The sequence below is a fragment of the Gossypium raimondii genome, chromosome 8, assembly GCF_025698545.1.
Source record: "Gossypium raimondii isolate GPD5lz chromosome 8, ASM2569854v1, whole genome shotgun sequence".
NCBI classification, from domain to species: domain Eukaryota; kingdom Viridiplantae; phylum Streptophyta; class Magnoliopsida; order Malvales; family Malvaceae; genus Gossypium; species Gossypium raimondii.
In genome coordinates this window covers 61,421,341-61,439,131 of record NC_068572.1, presented here as the reverse complement: position 1 = coordinate 61,439,131, position 17,791 = coordinate 61,421,341, and the positions used below count along the sequence as shown (strand labels likewise).

Sequence of the window (17,791 nt, the reverse complement as noted above, 5' to 3'; positions counted from 1 at the left end):
ATAAAACTTACTAAAATATTGCCTATTTTGGGATAAGCAGGTTAGCGATTGACAATTAGTTTAGTAACTGACTGTAAACTAGGATTTTTGTTAGATAGGTTTGATGGGTACTCATATATAAAAGGTGGTTCCTCCATGAATCCTTCCACAGTCGGCCTCGAATGCTTTAATTTCTTTTTATTGTTAACCTTGTAAGTGCTGCAGAAACTGCAAGGTTATAAGGGATGTTGTCGATTTCAGCAACTAAGTGTTTGGTAAGGATCTTTGTCTTTGTTTTGCTTGCTTGCTTGTCTTCCAATTGTCAACCAACTCAAGAATCCCAAAAAGAATATGTGAGTGTTAAGAGGTCAGATTTTCCGGATAATCTTCTTTTCGGAGGATCGACTGCTGCTGTGCAGATTGAAGGATCAACTAAATTTAGAGGGAAAGGGCCGAGTGTTTGGGACCAGTTTATTCGAGAATTTCCAGAAAAAAAAACAGACAATAGCAACTTGGAGGTAGCTGCTGATTCATATAATCGCTACAAGGAAGATGTATCGATTTTGAAAGACCTGGGCGTTAATGCTTATAGATTTTCCATTCCTTGGACAAGGATTTTAGCCGATGGAACTTTGGGTGGTGGAATAAATCAAGAGGGTATCAATCATTACAACAGTTTCATCGATGACTTGATTAAAAATGGCATCGATCCCTATGTGACAATACTGCACTTTGATTCCCCGGAAGCCCTTGAAAGCAAGTATGGAGGCTTCTTAAATCATAGCATTGTGAATGATTTCAAGGATTATGCTGAAATTTGTTTTAAAACATTCGGAGATCGAGTTAAAAATTGGATTACAATGAATGAGCCACTCATTATAGCCAAAATGGGGTATGCCATGGGAGTGGGTCCACCGGGAAGATGTTCAGATAGGAAAATTTGTCCCAATGGTAATGCAGCCACTGAACCTTACATATTGTTGCCCATAACGTTCTTCTTGCTCATGCAACAGCTGCTTAGCTTTACAAAAAGGAGTACCAGGCAACACAAGGTGGACAAATTGGAATAGCCCTTAATTCCCATTATTATGAGCCATATTCAAACACATCACTTGATAAAGAGGCAGCAAAAAGAGGTATGGATTTTGAGTTGGGATGGTTTATGGAACCATTGATGCACGGAGAATACCCAGAAAGCATGAGAAGATTGGTTAAAGATAGGCTACCTGTTTTCACACTGGAACAAAATGAGCTAGTCAAAGGATCTTTTGATTTCATCGGCGTCAATTATTATACCTCAAGATATGCTAAAAACATTCCATCTACTCCAAATGCTGCATCAGCTAGCTACTTGGTAGATTCTAATGTAAAATGCCACAGTTGACAAAGATGGAGTCCTTATTGGTCCAAATGCGGGAGGGAGTATATTTCTTTACGTTTATCCCAAAGGACGTCTTTCTAAACTTCTGAAGCTTATGAAGGAAAACTACAGCAAAAACCTTACAATTTACGTTACTGAGAATGGTTATAGGGAGAAAAGCAACGATAGCATATCGATCTCCGAGGCACTTAAGAATCAAAGCAGAATTGAATTTCTTCAAAAACATTTGCATCAACTCCAAACTGCAATAAGAAATGACGTGAATGTCAAAGGATATTTCTACTGTAGGTTACTTGATAGTTGATTTCAAGAACCTCACTTATTCACGTAAAGAATTTACTAAATGGTACCATAATTTTATTAGAGGTATAAAATAATAAATATTTCGAAGATCGAGTCGACTTTGTCTAAAATTTTATTTTTGTTGATAATACTTTGTAACCTTCCAATTTTAATTAATACAATCTAAAGCTTTATATCCAAACATATATATATATATATATATATCAATACTGTAATGCTTTTATTTTCGTCGGTGTCAGAAAAATCAATTTCAAGACTAACTCGGCATTCTCAAAATTTTATTTTATATATTTGATTTTAAAATTTTAAAATAGGGAAAAAATAAAGCAAATAAATACTATTTTTGGGGAAAAAAGAGTGTAAAATTAAAGCAATTTCCTTGCAAGGAGTATTTTCAGGCTAGAGTCTCGTCTCAGGCAAGCTTAACGGTTCTCTTAACGAAAAATTATAAGAAAACTAATAAGGGTTAATTACACTATATGTCTTCAAATTATAACCTAATTTTTAAATTGGTACAAAAAAACTTAAAAATGTTTTAATCGAATCCTCAAACTATAGTATTATCTACGAGAGATACAGGCTGGTATTTGATGCTAAAGCACTGATAGAAGGACCTGATTGGAAAAATGCTTTAGTTTGAGGATTCGATTGGAATGTTTTGAAGTTTATGGATTGATTTAAAATTGGATCCATAGTTTGGGGACTTGTGATGAAATTAACCCTGATGATAAGCAAATAAAACCAACTAACTAACGAGGGAAAGTCATATCATTACAAAAAAATAAAATTTTAACGAATTTTCAAATTTTCAGTTTACAGAAAAGAAATGTCGAGTCCAATACTTCGACCGTTGCCCAACGAATCGTGGAATTGCATGCTTCCCGGCCCGCCCAGCCGCAACAATTTCGGCTCCGCCGATCTCAGCCCTTCCGGCCTCCTCGCCTTCGCCTCCGGCTCCTCCGTCTCTGTCGTTGACTCTAATTCCCTCCAGCTCGTCACCACTGTCCCCCTCCCTTCACATTCTCCTTCCTCCAGTTCCACCGCTTCCCTCTCCCCTTTCGTCACTTCCGTCCGGTGGACCCCTCTCCCTCCCCGCCGTGACCTTCTTGCCACCGAACCTTCCTCTTCTCACCTCATCCTCGCCGCTGCCGACCGCCACGGCCGTATCTCTCTCCTCGACTTCCGCCTCCGTTCAATCATCCTTTCCATCGATCCGCCAGATCCTTCTTCTAAAACGGGTGTCCAGGACCTTTGTTGGGTCCAGGCCCGACCCGATTCTTTCCTCCTCGCCGCCCTCTCCGGTCCTTCTCACATCTCCCTCTACAACACTTCCACTTGCCGTTTCATCTTCAAGTATGACGCTTCGCCGGAATATCTCTCTTGCGTCCGCCGCGATCCGTTCGATTCCCGCCACTTGTGTATCATCGGACTCAAAGGATTCCTTCTTTCCATCAAAGTGTTGGGAGAATCAGAAGAAGATATTGCCCTCAAGAAGTTTTTGATCCGAACCAAATGTAAGGAAATACTTAAGCTAGAAAAAGATGCCGCCGCCGCCGCTACCGGCGGGAGCTCTACTTCGACTCCCGCTTCCGCCGTTTTCCCCCTGTACGCGGTGCGTTTGGCGTTTTCGCCGCACTGGGAACATGTGATTTACGTGACGTTCCCTCGGGAACTGGTGGTTTTCGATATGAAGTACGAAACGACGCTGTTCTCCGCCGCATTGCCTCGCGGGTGCTCCAAGTTCCTTGATGTGTTACCCGACACAAACCAGGAGCTGGTTTATTGTGCTCACATCGATGGGAAGCTCAGTATCTGGCAAAGGAAAGAGTAAGCATTTTATGTTTACGTATTTTTTACTGAAATTTAAACTTGTCGCTATTAAATAGCTTACTTCAAATTTAGGTCTAATTCTGTTTTTAGTCCCTTTACTAGGTAACTTTTTCCACCGTGGTCCTTGAATTTTTTTTACTAGGATACTTTATGCATTGTAAACTTGACGCCATTTTATGTTTACGTATTTTTCCTGAACTAGTTAAAATTTTCCACATTGGTCCTTGAAATTTTTTTTTGTTCACATTAGTCTCGGAATTAGGACCACTAAATGTCATATTTAACTATATTAGAGAGACTAAAACTAAAACTGGACCACTAATTTACAATGCGCTGTATTTTGGGTCATTTAAGGAATGAGAAAATTTGTGACTAAATTAGGAAATGTTTCAAAGAAGGTTCTTACGAGATAGGGACTATGCGACGTAAAGTAAGAAATATTTTGGTCCCTGTACTTTTAAAATTAGCAAAAAAGTCCATATACAGTAGAAAATTGAGCAAAATGATACTTTTATAACAATTTAAAATACAACATGCTATGTTCAATCAATATATTATAACTTTAAAAACTCAAACTATTACATTTAAATGTAAGGTATCAAATCAGGTTGAGTTAAATTCTTTTAAATTACAATGGTCGTCACCTCATTTAATCATATTCTAAATTAATACCATATCATATAATTAAGTCATTCTCGTAGAATTAATAATCTTTCTAATTGATTAAAAAATTATTATCTTGCTTGTTTTTCTAACATTTAGAGACCTTTTTTTCTCAATGTAAAAGTATAGGGAGCAAAAAGCACTCTGCACTATAGTATAGGGACCTATTCAGTACTTTTACCATTCTTTCTCCATGGTGATATACTTTGTTGTCACTGCAAGTTGAAGCTTCAGATTTTTATTTTTTCTTCACATTTTAAATCATATTGATATATAGATACTTCTTTTTTTACTGAGTTTAGATGTTAATGACATTTTAAATCACAAAAAGGAATGTACTTATTTGGATATTATATCACAGAGAACAGATACATATAATGTGCACAATGGAAGACTTGATGCCATCATTTGGTTCATATGTCCCTTCACCATCATTCCTTTCAGTCCTTATCAGCCAATCAGAGCCCATACTACAAAACATCAGCAAGATTTGTTCTAAATTATCAACTGCTGCATCTGATATTGATTTCGATAACCCTTTTGATTTTTGTGATGATACTCTCCTTGTTTCTAAAACACATTTGATATCCATTTCTGATGATGGCAAACTATGGAGCTGGATATTGACCGCTGAAGGGACTGGAGATATGCAGAATGGTGCTATAAGTTCAGGGAGAAATGCCAATGTCTTTGAAGAATCAACTAATGCAAACACCACAGTTTCTTCTAATGATGAATCTACTGCAGATGGTGGCAGGCAGCTTCACAAAGTGAATGGTGCAAGAATTCAGCAGTCAAACTCGACCGATGCCCGACCCGATGTGACATTTAAGGTCTGCAAATAAACGGTCCATTTAATTTCTGGGTTTATATTTAACGCATTGACCGTGTATGAAACAACTTCCTAGTGAAACTTTATTGACATAGCTGCACATGGATGAACAAGATGAAAGCTAGCTAATATATGCGAACAAATTCTTTGGCTTTATCATGCATACTTCAATGCCAAATAACTTCTGCAGATTAGCTTAGTAGGACAGCTTCAGCTTCTTTCTTCAACAGTGACCATGCTGGCAGTGCCATCCCCTTCTTTAACCGCTACATTGGCCCGTTAGTTCCACCTTCTGAATTTCAATTTTTTGTTAAACTTCTTCTCAAACAATTGCCAGTATATAAGCTTTTTACAAGTTGATTAATCACATGATATTATGCGAAAGGTGGTGGAAATAGCCCTGCAGTAGCTGTTCCACTAGTTGCTTTGGGTACTCAAAATGGGACAATTGATGTCATCGATGTCTCCGCCAATGCCGTTGCAGCCGGATTTTCGGTTCATAGTAGTAAAGTGAGGGGTCTAAGATGGCTTGGGAATTCAAGGCTGGTTTCATTTTCTTACACAGAGGTAAACATATTAAGTTTCCAACAGTGTTGCTTGTTTTGTGCATTGATAGCTAGTAATTAGTTCCTACTTTCCCTAGGCCGACCTTTCTTTTTCTTCAACATCATTTGCTTTATTACTTAATATTAGTACTATTGTGGAGTCAGGTGAGTGAGAAAATTGGAGGCTACAATAACAGACTTGTTGTGACTTGTCTTAGAAGTGGACTTAATAGAACTTTCCGGGCCTTACAAAAGCCAGAACGTGCACCTGTAAGAGCTTTGAGGGCATCATCCTCTGGAAGGTTTTCTCTACTCCTAAATTCTCTTGCTTTTTTGGTACATTTTACTATTTACAATTTCGGGAGGGGATGGCAGTAGCCGTGTTTGAACCCTGATCCTTGGGGTGCCAACAGAGAGCCTCAACCACTTGCTCTATTGGTTTAAGGGAGTGGTTTAGCATTGGTGGTAGACAAGAGACCTCAGAAAGTATGTGATATACTGTCATGTTTTAACCTTTTTAGGTATCTTCTGATTGTATTTCGTGATGCACCTGTTGAGGTTTGGGCAATGACAAAAAATCCAATTATGGTAAGTTTGATTGTTACTTAAGGTTTTCTCTATATGGGTTGTAACATTTCTGATATTTAACTTCTTATTTTGTGGTTTCTAGCCACTGTCCAGTGAGCTTTATTTCACTATATACCCTTTCTGTATGAATATATTTTGACTTGATTGCTGGCTTTATGACATTTCATTTGGCTTCGCAAATTGCCAGTAATAAAGTAGCAAGATGAAGGATTCTCTTATATTGAGACAGAATCACCTTATGGTTTAAATTCAGTGCTTGATTTTTTTTCTCGTTGACTTTGTTTTTATTCTGATTTTTCCGATCAAACATGTATAAATTAACATGACCTATACTTCCATGTAGCTTAGATCATTAGCTCTTCCGTTCACGGTATTGGAATGGACTCTTCCAACAGTTCCCCGACCAGTTCAAAATGGTCCCTCTAAGCAATCTCCATTATCCCCTAACGGTAATGCAGCTGCAGCTTCAGAAGAGGCAGCCTCATCCACAACGGCATCTTCATCGGATACTAGTAGGATTCTTTACTTCCCATCAATCAGTATTTAGACCACTGTTCTCACCTGAAGGGTTACACGGTTATGAGTGTAACTTCCATATGCAGAGACAGGGAGCTCGGATGGCTCGCACGACGACAGTTCCGAGAGTTTTGCTTTTGCCTTAGTTAATGGTGCACTTGGAGTCTTTGAGGTTCATGGCCGGAGGATTCGAGACTTCAGGTATAATTTGTATTCATACTCATGGTTATGGAGCCAGCTTATGTCTACATGTTATTGAAAGGATGTAACTCTTGCATTAACAAGGATCATTTGCTTGTCTGCAGACCAAAATGGCCTTCTTCTTCATTTGTTTCATCTGATGGATTGATTACAGCCATGGCATACCGCTTGCCTCATGTTGTACGTATTGTATCTTAAATGACCCCATCCAATTGGTAGTTTATATTTTCTTGTTTCTTTGAAGATATATCTGTAGCCACTAACATCATTCATTTCTCAGGTTATGGGGGACAGGTCAGGAGTCGTCAGGTGGTGGGATGTAACTACTGGACATTCTTCCTCATTTAACACTCATAGAGAAGGAATCCGAAGAATCAAATTCTCACCCGCTGTTGCTGGGGACCATAGTCGAGGGCGCATTGCCGTACTATTTTATGACAATACATTTTCTGTATTTGATCTTGTAAGTGTCAAAATGCATTTACCACTGCTTCTTCCCTTCAACGGGGCTTCCTGGAGGACCTTTGGAAGAGTATTTCTACATTTGAACTTAATGTTCAATATTTTGGTATTTGCAGGATTCGCCAGAACCATTAGTCAATTCTCTTTTACAACCTCTATGTCCTGGAACCCTTGTATTAGAATTGGATTGGTTGCCTTTGTGGACTGAGAATGATCCACTGGTTTTGTGTATTGCAGGAGCTGATAGTAGCTTCCGCCTTTACGAGGTTAACATGTATGTGCCACAATTTGTTCACAATTCTCAATCTTCTCTTCATTGTAGTTAGATCTAGTTTACATGGTGCAAAGAAGACCTAACCTAACTTACTCGAACCTGGGTGAGTATAGGCATGAGTGTTGGACACGGTACTTAAAGAAAAGAACAATCAGGGCAACATAGTTTGTTACTGTAAATTAATTTACTCAGGGTGTGATAGGTTTGGAATGGCTAGCAAAGAGATGGAAAGGTTAGGTACGTGATGAAAACAATCAGTGCATTAGTTTCGAGATGAAACGAATAATGTTATGCTATATGATTCATGTGAAAGCTCACTTACTCTGTAGTTCAGTAACCTCACTCATTCATACAGAAATGATAAGAGAAGGATCCCTGGACGGCAGCCTCGAAATCTAAAAGAGAGATTCCGACCGATGCCTTTATGTTGTCCCATATTGCTTCCGACACCTCATGCATTGGTAAGAATTATTCTTCCCTTTATGGTTTAGTAATTGATATTACTAGGTACCATGTTGTGCATTTACATGGTGCTAAGTTAATACACTAATGGCTAACTAGTAACTGCATTAGTAATTTACCTTGAGTTGCAATAGGATACTGACCTTGTTTCTGCTTACTGTGAAAGCTTCATTTTAATTGTATATTGCGTCAAAGGTTAAATGAGTATTCAAAGAATGATCTATTTTCATGTCTTCTATTACAGGCACTGCGAATGATCTTACAGTTAGGTGTAAAACCCTCTTGGTTTAATACTTTAGGTACAACAGCTATAGATAGAAGGCCCCAATCCATTACAAGAACTACTTCATCCACGGGGGATCTTCGCAGTTACATGATCGAATTACCACCTGTCGGTGATTCTGTAGTGCCAGAATTGCTCCTCAAAGTATTAGAACCTTACCGGAAGGAAGGCAGGTTTCCTACAACCTATTCAGTGTGTACCTAATTCTTTTATTGAAAATTTGATTGGTTTTTTTCTTATCCCTTTTTTTTTTCCCCATTGGTTCATTGCTCAAGGCTGCATATTTGATGAGGAAAGGGCTAGATTGTATGCCACCATTGTCAATAAGGGTTGTGCTGCAAGGTTTGCCTTTGCAGCTGCTACATTTGGTGAGGTCTCAGAAGCACTTTTCTGGTTGCAATTGCCTCGTGCTATGAACCACTTGATGAGTAAATTAGTAAAAAAGTCTCCGGAGAAGGTACCTTTTTTGGAAGATTCAGAGCTTGATGACACAGCTCTACTTAGTAGAATTACATCAAAGGGGAAATTGGCACCTGAGACCGGATGGGGGGATGCTTTGGTAAGTCTTTAATGGTTTACTAGCTGTTCTATGTTCTAATGGTTCAAAGGGTGAGGTTACCATTTAGGGGTCTTGCATAACTTTTGTTGGCAACACATGTTTTCTGGTAGCAGAGTAAAGGTCAGCTTAGGTTAATGGCTTTTGACCAAGAAGACTTATGGAAAAGTGCTAATGAGCGTATCCCTTGGCATGAGAAATTGGAGGGAGAAGAGGCAATTCAGAACCGTATACACGAGTGAGTTCACAACCTTTATGTTACTTCATTGCTACGGTTAAATGTTGATCGGTGAAGTCGCTGCAATTACACTAGTAATTGTAATACGCATTTTTCTTGAAGTACTCAAGTGTCCAACACCAATGTCCCACACATATCTAGGGTATGGGGATACGAGGAGACCCTCCAAATACATAAAAACCTTAAAAAACTCGAATATGCTCGTGTTGGACACATAACCATGTCCAAATACATATTCTTGTGTTATTCTATGGCTGCCACAGTAGTAACCATAACTTGTATGCGTCATGAACAGTCTTGTCTCGGTTGGGAATTTGGAAGGTGCTGTTAGTTTATTGCTGTCCACTTCACCGGAAAGCCCTTACTTCTATCCGAATGCTCTACGTGCTGTTGCTCTTTCATCTGCAGTGTCAAGGTCTCTTCTTGAGCTTGCAGTTAAGGTGAGTGTTGCCCCTGAATTCATTTTTCTCTTTGATTAAAACATGTCGTTTTCTTGGTTTTAGAATCTTGATCCATCTAGGTTGTTGCTGCTAACATGGTGAGAACCGACCGGTCATTATCCGGCATTCATCTTCTCTGTGCCGTTGGAAGGTATCAAGAAGCTTGTTCACAGGTTAGGTTCTGTTTGTTGAAACAATAAGGCAACTATCGAAATCAAACTCAATGCTTCCCATTTACTTGTTTATCAACATTATACAACCGTAGGGATTCTTCGTATTCATCTTCCTGTTTCGAGTATTTCATCCTATGGTTTCTTTTAACTCTTACACAGCTACAAGATGCTGGATGCTGGACTGATGCTGCTACTTTAGCAGCAGCACATTTAAAGGGATCTGATTATGCAAGGTTTCTGATTTCTTGTCCTTTAAGTTACTTTGCCTTTGATTATACCGCAACTTCATTTCGGATTGTTGTTTTTGCAGGGTTTTACAAAGGTGGGCTGATCATGTCCTTTCTGCAGAACACAACATTTGGAGGTGTACAAGCAATTTCCGTATCGAACTTATTACCGAATGCACAATCTTTTTTTGTTCTTAAGCTTGAGACGGTTCAATGCAGGGCACTGATTTTGTTCGTTGCGGCCGGGGCAATGCAGGAGGCATTAGCAGCCCTCCGGAAGGCACAACAACCGGACACGGCTTCCATGTTCATAATAGCTTGCCGCGAAATTCATGCAGACATTATCACTAATGTATTAGGTTCAGATGATGAGTCAGCGTCATCATCAAATAAGGATACAATGGTTGAATTGCCTGGTTTAAACCCAGAGTATGAAGATGTTATTGCAGTTGGTGAATTTTATGGTCAATATCAAAGGAAATTGGTGCACCTCTGCATGGACTCTCAACCATTTTCAGATTGATCGTGCTACCGGAAAAGTCAGTCATCCGCATTCTCCGATTTACAGTGAAGTAATGCGGATATCAACCAGTCTCATCTCATCCTACATAAGCGACATTACACAATCTAGCACGCAAACCATTCTGTTTTCGAGCCGATTTAGATGGCAAAGCAGGCTGTTCCTAGAAACATTAGTGAAAATATTGAATATGTGGTAGCTTGATGCACAAAATTTTGAATCAATTTCGACTTTGGGTCGGTTTTGAATTAGAGTATTAGGGTTGTTAATTTTCATCCAACAGAACTTTATTGTTTAGGAGTAGTGCTTACAAGATAATCTGAGTCTGTTGATACACGGTATCACAGAGGTCAAAATCGAAAGTCAAGATGAAAGTTGATGATGTTCTAGTCTAGAGGATAAAGCCCCCTCCTTTGGATTGTCTGTTGCCTCTTATTATACCGGGTTTAATTTCCGGTCGAATTATAATTATATAACAAAAACTAATTTTTATTAAAAAACTTTATGAACCAAAAACTAGTGTATGTGTTTACTAATAAAATCCCATATTTATAAGCAAAAACTTTTCATAGACTGTACAATATATGCATATACATATCTAATTTATCATGTATTCAGATAGTAAACAACTTCATTATTTGATTATGAAAAGAAAAAAATAAAATTAGAATTGAAATTGAAATTTTAACACGTTCATATTTTCCTACATGATTCTTTTATGATAATTATATATTAATATATATATAAATATAATACGAAAAAATAAAATATAAAACGATACAAATAGATAATATCGAAAATAATATTAAAACATTTAATAGATTTAAACACGAGTACGACACAATACGAACATATACATGATACGAATACACGAATTTCCGATATTACAAAAAATAAAATAAAATAAAACAAAACATTTAAATTTTTAAAATTGAATCCTACAAAAAGTTTTTTTTCCAAGAAAAGAATTATAATTTTTAACTTAAGCATATGGGATTTTAAGTTAAAATTATAATCCCCCACTTTTTTTTTTTCACTAGTTTTACTCGCTCAACACAAAACAACTCCCGGGCCAGCAAACCGGCGGCAGAGACGGCGGTGATAGTTCTAAGGCAAGAACGGTTGGGTTTTTCCCAAATCAGAATCCGTCCCGAATGCTTCAAAAAGAACGAAAGAATCCAAACAAGGCGTAAAAGGCTCTTCGTCGAACACCATATGTGCATAATTAAGGTTCTTGTTCATCATCATCAATGGAGTTTCAATTTCATAATTATTATCATAATCATAATCAAAGCAACGAACCGCACGTTCCATCCATGTATTATCAGTTAACCCATCGACCTTCAACAAACCCATCGATCCTTCATCGTCCGTCGTCGTTTTCGGACTCGAAATCATTGGCAGCTCGGCCGGCGGTGGCGCTATTGGTTCTTCGCCGCCTTGATTCTCGATTGCAATGTTGGTATTGGTGTTGTTTTGATGATTGGGAATAGATTGATGGTTGGATTCATCAATGGCTTTGCCTTTTCTTTTGCCTAAAACACTGGTTTTCTTGTTCAAATGGGTATTCCAATAGTTCTTCACTTCATTATCAGTTCGACCAGGCAATCTCCCAGCTATTAATGACCATCTACATATTTTGTTACAATAAAAAGGTTTTTTTTTTAAATATTGAATATAATTAAAAATTATGATTATAATTAATATCTCCAAATAACTATAATTAAAATAAATTAAAATAACAATAAGGGTGAAGATTGGGAAAAAATTTTAGGATTTGAACTGAATTATAAATTTTGGGAGTTAAAAAACAATTTTATAATTTTAAAGGACTTTAGAAGTAATTTTACCATATTAGTATGATGACAACTCATATAGAGGCGGGGAATTTGGGATAAAATTTAAAAATTCAAAGGGTAAAGCTAAATATTTTTCTATCAAAATGGCTTAGATTAAAATATCAATTTTATAGGGGTTAAAAATACAAAATTTTCATTAAATAAAGAGGCTAAAAAGATTGAATTGAATAATTAAAGTTTAAGAGGGTTAAAAGTGAATTAGACCAATTAATCAAGGGACCAAAACCTGAATTATTCAACCTTCTCATTAAGATTGAATTTTGAAATTTTTGGATGAAGATGAACAAAAATAGAAAATAATTGGGTTAAATGTATATATTAACAATAAATAAATAAATTTAAAACATTGGTTACCATCAATATAAAGTGGTATACTAAATCATATGAGAAATGGAGTGAGTGATCACATTACTAAAAGTTGGAAAGAGCCCCCACCCACATTTTTTTCAAAAAACCCCCTAATTTTAGTTTTGAATTTAGTCCCTAAACTATTTTTTGTGAAAGAGTAGGAAAACTTTAATTTATCATAACTTAATCTTTTATTTTTTTAATGTCATTAATAAATCCAAATAAATTAAAATGTTTGCCCCAATATTAATTAAAATAATTAATCGTGTGTCGACTATTTAAATCAATTAACGTAAAAATAAAGTATAACGATTAAATTTTAAATTCGAAACAACATTTAAAAAAAACTAACCGGTTACCAAGAAGGTTATGCATACGAATAATAAGGTCTTCTTCTTCCTTAGACATTGCACCTCTTTTTATATTTGGTCTTAGGTAATTCTTCCATCTCAACCTGCAACTTTTCCCTCCTCTCTTCAACCCTGTATATGCATACACAGAAATTAATATAAACAATTGTATCGAATAGTAAGGAATTCGATAAATATGATTTTACATTCGAGTTTTGTGGATGAACAAAATAATGTTTTTTCATTTAGAGATTGAATTAACATAAACGAGTACATCAAGTATTGTAGATGAAAAAAACAACAATTTTTTATTTAAAGATCAAATTTAATCAAAACCTAATGAGACTACCGAAATATAAAAGGGTATCAAGAAGCTCGATAAATAAAAAATGGGAAGATGTGCATACCCAATAATTTGGAAACTTTGGCCCAATTGCCTTCACCATGAGTTTCCACATAGTTCTTCAAAATCAAGTCTTCTTCAGCTTTCCATAACCCTCTTTTGCCCGCTGTTTTCTTTTCTCTCTTATTCTCTTCCATTGTTGCTGCTTTCTTTCCCTCACTGAACTTGAACTTTGAATGAATTTTGAAATTTGAGATCATGTGTTTATATAGGTAGAAAAAGAGAAAGAGATTAAAAGCAGGGGGTTCATCATGCACCTATACACTACTCTGAAACAGTGATAAAAAGATAAAATGATTGACATTGTGAAGGAAAGGGCCCCCTCTTTTCTCCATTTTTCATTTACTTTTTCCTTTCTATCTCTCTCTATCAAGGGAAAATGTTTTGAGTTTGAATTTTGTTTTGCGGATTAAATTTTAGTTCAATTAAGTATGGATGTTGTTGTCAATACAAGAGAAAATAGGTTCCCTTATCGCACTTGCGCCTCGAATTTAAATGCAAATTCGACCAAATATCGTTTCAAATTATTTAATTCAGAAAACGCAAATAACGAATGAGTTACACCACGTCGAGAAAATGCAACTAAAAAAAAACATTATATGAAATAAAATGGGAGGGGTGCAACACGAGGACTTCCCAGGAGGTCACCCATCCTAGTACTACTCTCGCACAAGCACGCTTAACTACAGAGTTCTGATGGGATCCGTTGCATTAGTGCTGGTATAATCGCACCCGTCAACTCTCGCGCAATCTTTTCATATAAAGGCTGCCCCTTTTCGCACTTGCGCCTTGAATTTAAATGCAAATTCGACCAAATATCGTTTCAAGTTATTTATTTCAGAAAACGCAAATAACGAATGAGTTACACCACGTCGAGAAAATGCAACTAAAAAAAACATTATATGAAATAAAATGGGAGGGGTACAACACCAGGACTTCCCAGGAGGTCACCCATCCTTGTACTACTCTCGCCCAAAGTACGTTGAAACGCATTTTCTTTTAAAAAAAAAAGCCGTTGCACATCCTTTACGATTTGAAAAGAAAAAAAAAAGAATCTTTCTATCAAGAGTAAAATTATTTGATACATTGAAGTTTTTAATCTGCACAAGTGATATTAGGGAATTGACAAATGGCCTAGAGAGAAATACTAAAATATTAAGAAATAAATATTTTTAAAAAGTGACATGTGTCTATTTTTTAAGGCTACTTGTGAAATAAAAAAAGTGCATTGTCAATATATCAAATACTCACCCCATGATATGATATTAAAAAAAGGGGAAAATATTTTGTACATTGCCAGTAGAGCTTTTAAACTTCACAAGTAAGGTTAAGAGATTTACAAGTGTCCTATAAGGTATAGTAAATTATTAAAAATATATATTTTTTAAAAAGAAACAAGTATTAATTTTCTAAAATTAGTTGTGAAATAAATAAAAAAAAGTAATCAATTGAGTCTCAGCTCGATTGCATGAACATTATTGTCAATGTAGAAAGACATGAGTTCGAGTGCGCTGAAACGCATTGTCTTCCTATTTATCGGCTGGGGAGGGGTTATTAGTAGTTTTAGGTATTGTCTTAAAAAGAGCAAATATGATCAGAACTTATAATAAAATTGTTCAAAAAAAAAGTACACTACTAATATACCAAATACCCACCCTTAAAAAGGTTAACATAAATTAGTACTTATCAATAGTATGATAGCATATAGATACATGAATTTGTAATAAAATAAATAAATGCTTAGGAAGTGTTTGATAAATTAAAATTTCAAGTCTTGAAAAATTAAGTACTGAATTTTTACTGTTAAATTTTATAAGTGCTGAATTTATATTAGAAATTTGTTTGATAAAATTGTAAATATAAGTACTGAACATAATTATGTTGTTTGATAAAAGTAAATGTTGATTTTAAAAGATTAATTTTTTAAAATTTTAAACTTATTAATATAATATTTTATATTATTTTGGGTAGTTTTGGGTGAGAGGTAAATATGCTAATTTGACTATCTCATTTTACTAAAAAAGACATTTTATTTCAATTTTAATAAATAAAATTAACTTAATATTTCTACATTAAGTGATAAGTAGTTACCTACCTATTTATCTTATTCAACACTTTTGTGTTGAAATTTTTACATTAAATAAAAATTAAAATGATCATCAAGCAAATTTAAATATTAAATTGGGACAAATAATAAATTTATACCAAATTTAACATTTAAATATTAAATATTTTCAATAGTTTATCAAATACATCCTTAATTGGCATAAAAAAATAATTTAGATACCAAATTCAACATTGAAGTCAAACATAAGTACTTAATTGGGACAAACTAAAACTCAAGTATCAAATTGAAAAAACTTAGGTACCAAAATAAACATTGAAGTCAAACACAGATACCAAATTGAACATCAAAACCAAATTTAGGTACCAATTAGGGTATTAATCCTTAAAAAATTCAAAATTGGCAAACAACAAAGCAATGGCATAAGTTTAGTCAAGTCACCACTGTCAACTTAAATTAGAAAAAAGAATCACTTTTGGATATGATTTTACAACCTTTATTCTGAAGCCCTTTCAAATTCTACAATTTGTCTCAAAAATCATTACCAACATCATCATCATATAAAACAAAAACTAGTTGTACCATCTAAACAATTATGCCTCTTATCATTGAATTTGCTTGCAATGGAGGGCTCAATTTTCCAACTATAAATAAAACGTTCGATTCTTGTCCTGGGTATGGAACAGTTTTAAAAGTTGTAATCAACATTTATTTTCTTAATAGATCTATAAAATACGAATTACTGAGTTCATTCCAATAAATACATTCAGAAAAAAAAATGACAAGCTTTTTGTGAATTTATTTCCCTTCTTTTTTCTATTCCTCTGTCATTTCTAGTTATTATTACCCTTTTTATACTTTTTATAAAAATAAATAAGTTAAAATATATTGTTAGTCTATGCAATTTGATGAAATTTGGAATTTAGTTTTGTAGTTAAAAATTAAATCTTATTACTTAAGGCCGAAGCCAAAAAAAATTTTAGGGAGAGTTGTATGATTTAAAAGAGCTAAAATACAATTTCACTATTTTAATAGCTTATATATTTATAATTTTTAAAAGATTAGATCAAAATTTTATCATTTTGGAAGGCCAAAGTATAATTTTACCATGTACTGATTTTAAATTTTTATAAATATTAAAGGGCGAAAACATAAATTTACCATTTTAGTGGGCCAGGGCCTTATGACCCCGTCACCCCTGCTATTACTTTCCGATTTAAAAACTCAGTCCAATGATTAATGTTGCTAATAATTTATGCCAAATTTTGCTACCTCGGCATGTTAATTAGGCTGCCTTGATATTAAAACATATGGTTGATAGAAAATAAACATGTTAAAGTTAACAAGCTTTGATGAAAACTACTAAGGATATATTAATCATTGGGCTAAGATTTTAAATAAGAAAAGTAAACTAATTCTCAAATTCTATAGAAGAACAACGTAGTTTAACCAAATAAATAAAAATAATTTAATTTAATTCCTTAATATTAATAATATAGAGTTTTATATAATAACTCATTAAATATAAATTTAAGCTTTTATTACTGTCCCATTCTAATGGTTACTTTTTGGTTCGATAATAGTCAATGTTTTAAAAATCGAATTGATGGTTGAACCAATTAGATCATCGATTCTCAATTTAATTAATTCGATGGTCGATCCAACAATAATAAAATAAATGATTGTTTTTTTTTTTATAAATTTGGTCCAATATCTTCTTCTTTTTTTATCTCGCTTTCATATTTTTTCGATTTTGAGTTATTCATTCAGAGTTAGAGGTGCTCATGGGCCGGGCCAGGCCCATAAAAATTTTTTGCCCGGGCCCGGCCCAAAATATGGGCATAAAATTTTGCCCAGGCCCGGCCCGAGAAAAAAAATCATAAGCCCAGTCCCGGCCCGGCCCGGCCCTTTTTTTAATAAATATCAAAAATTTATTTTAAAAATTTTAAAAAGTATTTTAAAAATATTTTAAAATTAAAAAATAATAAAAAAAGCATTTTAAAAATATTTTAAAATTAAAAAAAAATAAAAAATAAAAATATTTATTATATCTGGCCGGGCTAGGGCCAAAAAAGTGGTGCTTGAGGCCCAAAAACGGGCCTCATTTTTTTGCCCAAGCCCATATTTCGGGCCTATATTTTTACCCAAATCCTCCCATATTTCGGGCGGGCCGGGCATGAGCACCTCTATTCAGAGATCAATTTAATCTCTTTGCTGGATTGGTATACTAATCGATTCTTAATCCAACACGTCTGGTCCAGTTTAAATAACATTGTCGATTATTATAAATTCG

General features: G+C 35.0%; 3 protein-coding genes and 1 non-coding gene across 4 annotated transcripts; 2 read left to right on the top strand and 2 right to left on the bottom strand.

Moving 5' to 3' along the window:
- The first annotated feature begins 224 nt into the window (after positions 1–224).
- On the top strand, positions 225–1,664 carry LOC105793485 (beta-glucosidase 12). The gene is given in 3 exon segments (XM_012622392.2): positions 225–953; positions 956–1,348; positions 1,350–1,664. Coding segments are annotated over 3 exon segments (1,437 nt in total).
- An 825-nt stretch (positions 1,665–2,489) lies between these two features.
- LOC105792851 (uncharacterized) lies at positions 2,490–10,625 on the top strand. The gene is made up of 20 exons (XM_052620364.1): positions 2,490–3,490; positions 4,518–4,989; positions 5,179–5,266; positions 5,374–5,555; positions 5,699–5,835; positions 6,055–6,121; positions 6,465–6,599; positions 6,726–6,838; positions 6,943–7,018; positions 7,119–7,301; positions 7,417–7,574; positions 7,930–8,035; positions 8,281–8,488; positions 8,595–8,878; positions 8,992–9,113; positions 9,409–9,553; positions 9,634–9,726; positions 9,886–9,959; positions 10,037–10,090; positions 10,173–10,625. The coding sequence occupies exons 1-20, from the start codon at positions 2,490–2,492 to the stop codon at positions 10,474–10,476; spliced, it is 4,002 nt and encodes a 1,333-aa protein (XP_052476324.1). The 3' UTR covers positions 10,477–10,625.
- A 632-nt stretch (positions 10,626–11,257) lies between these two features.
- LOC105792854 (transcription factor MYB1) lies at positions 11,258–13,673 on the bottom strand. The gene is made up of 3 exons (XM_012621673.2): positions 13,438–13,673; positions 13,033–13,162; positions 11,258–12,103 (listed from the first exon to the last, which is right to left on the bottom strand). The coding sequence occupies exons 1-3, from the start codon at positions 13,631–13,633 to the stop codon at positions 11,581–11,583; spliced, it is 849 nt and encodes a 282-aa protein (XP_012477127.1). The 5' UTR covers positions 13,634–13,673; the 3' UTR covers positions 11,258–11,580.
- Positions 13,674–14,048: 375 nt separating this feature from the next.
- On the bottom strand, positions 14,049–14,167 carry LOC128032074 (5S ribosomal RNA). The gene has a single exon (XR_008188204.1). It is a non-coding gene; the product is annotated as a 5S ribosomal RNA (ribosomal RNA).
- Between the last annotated feature and the right edge of the window lie 3,624 nt (positions 14,168–17,791).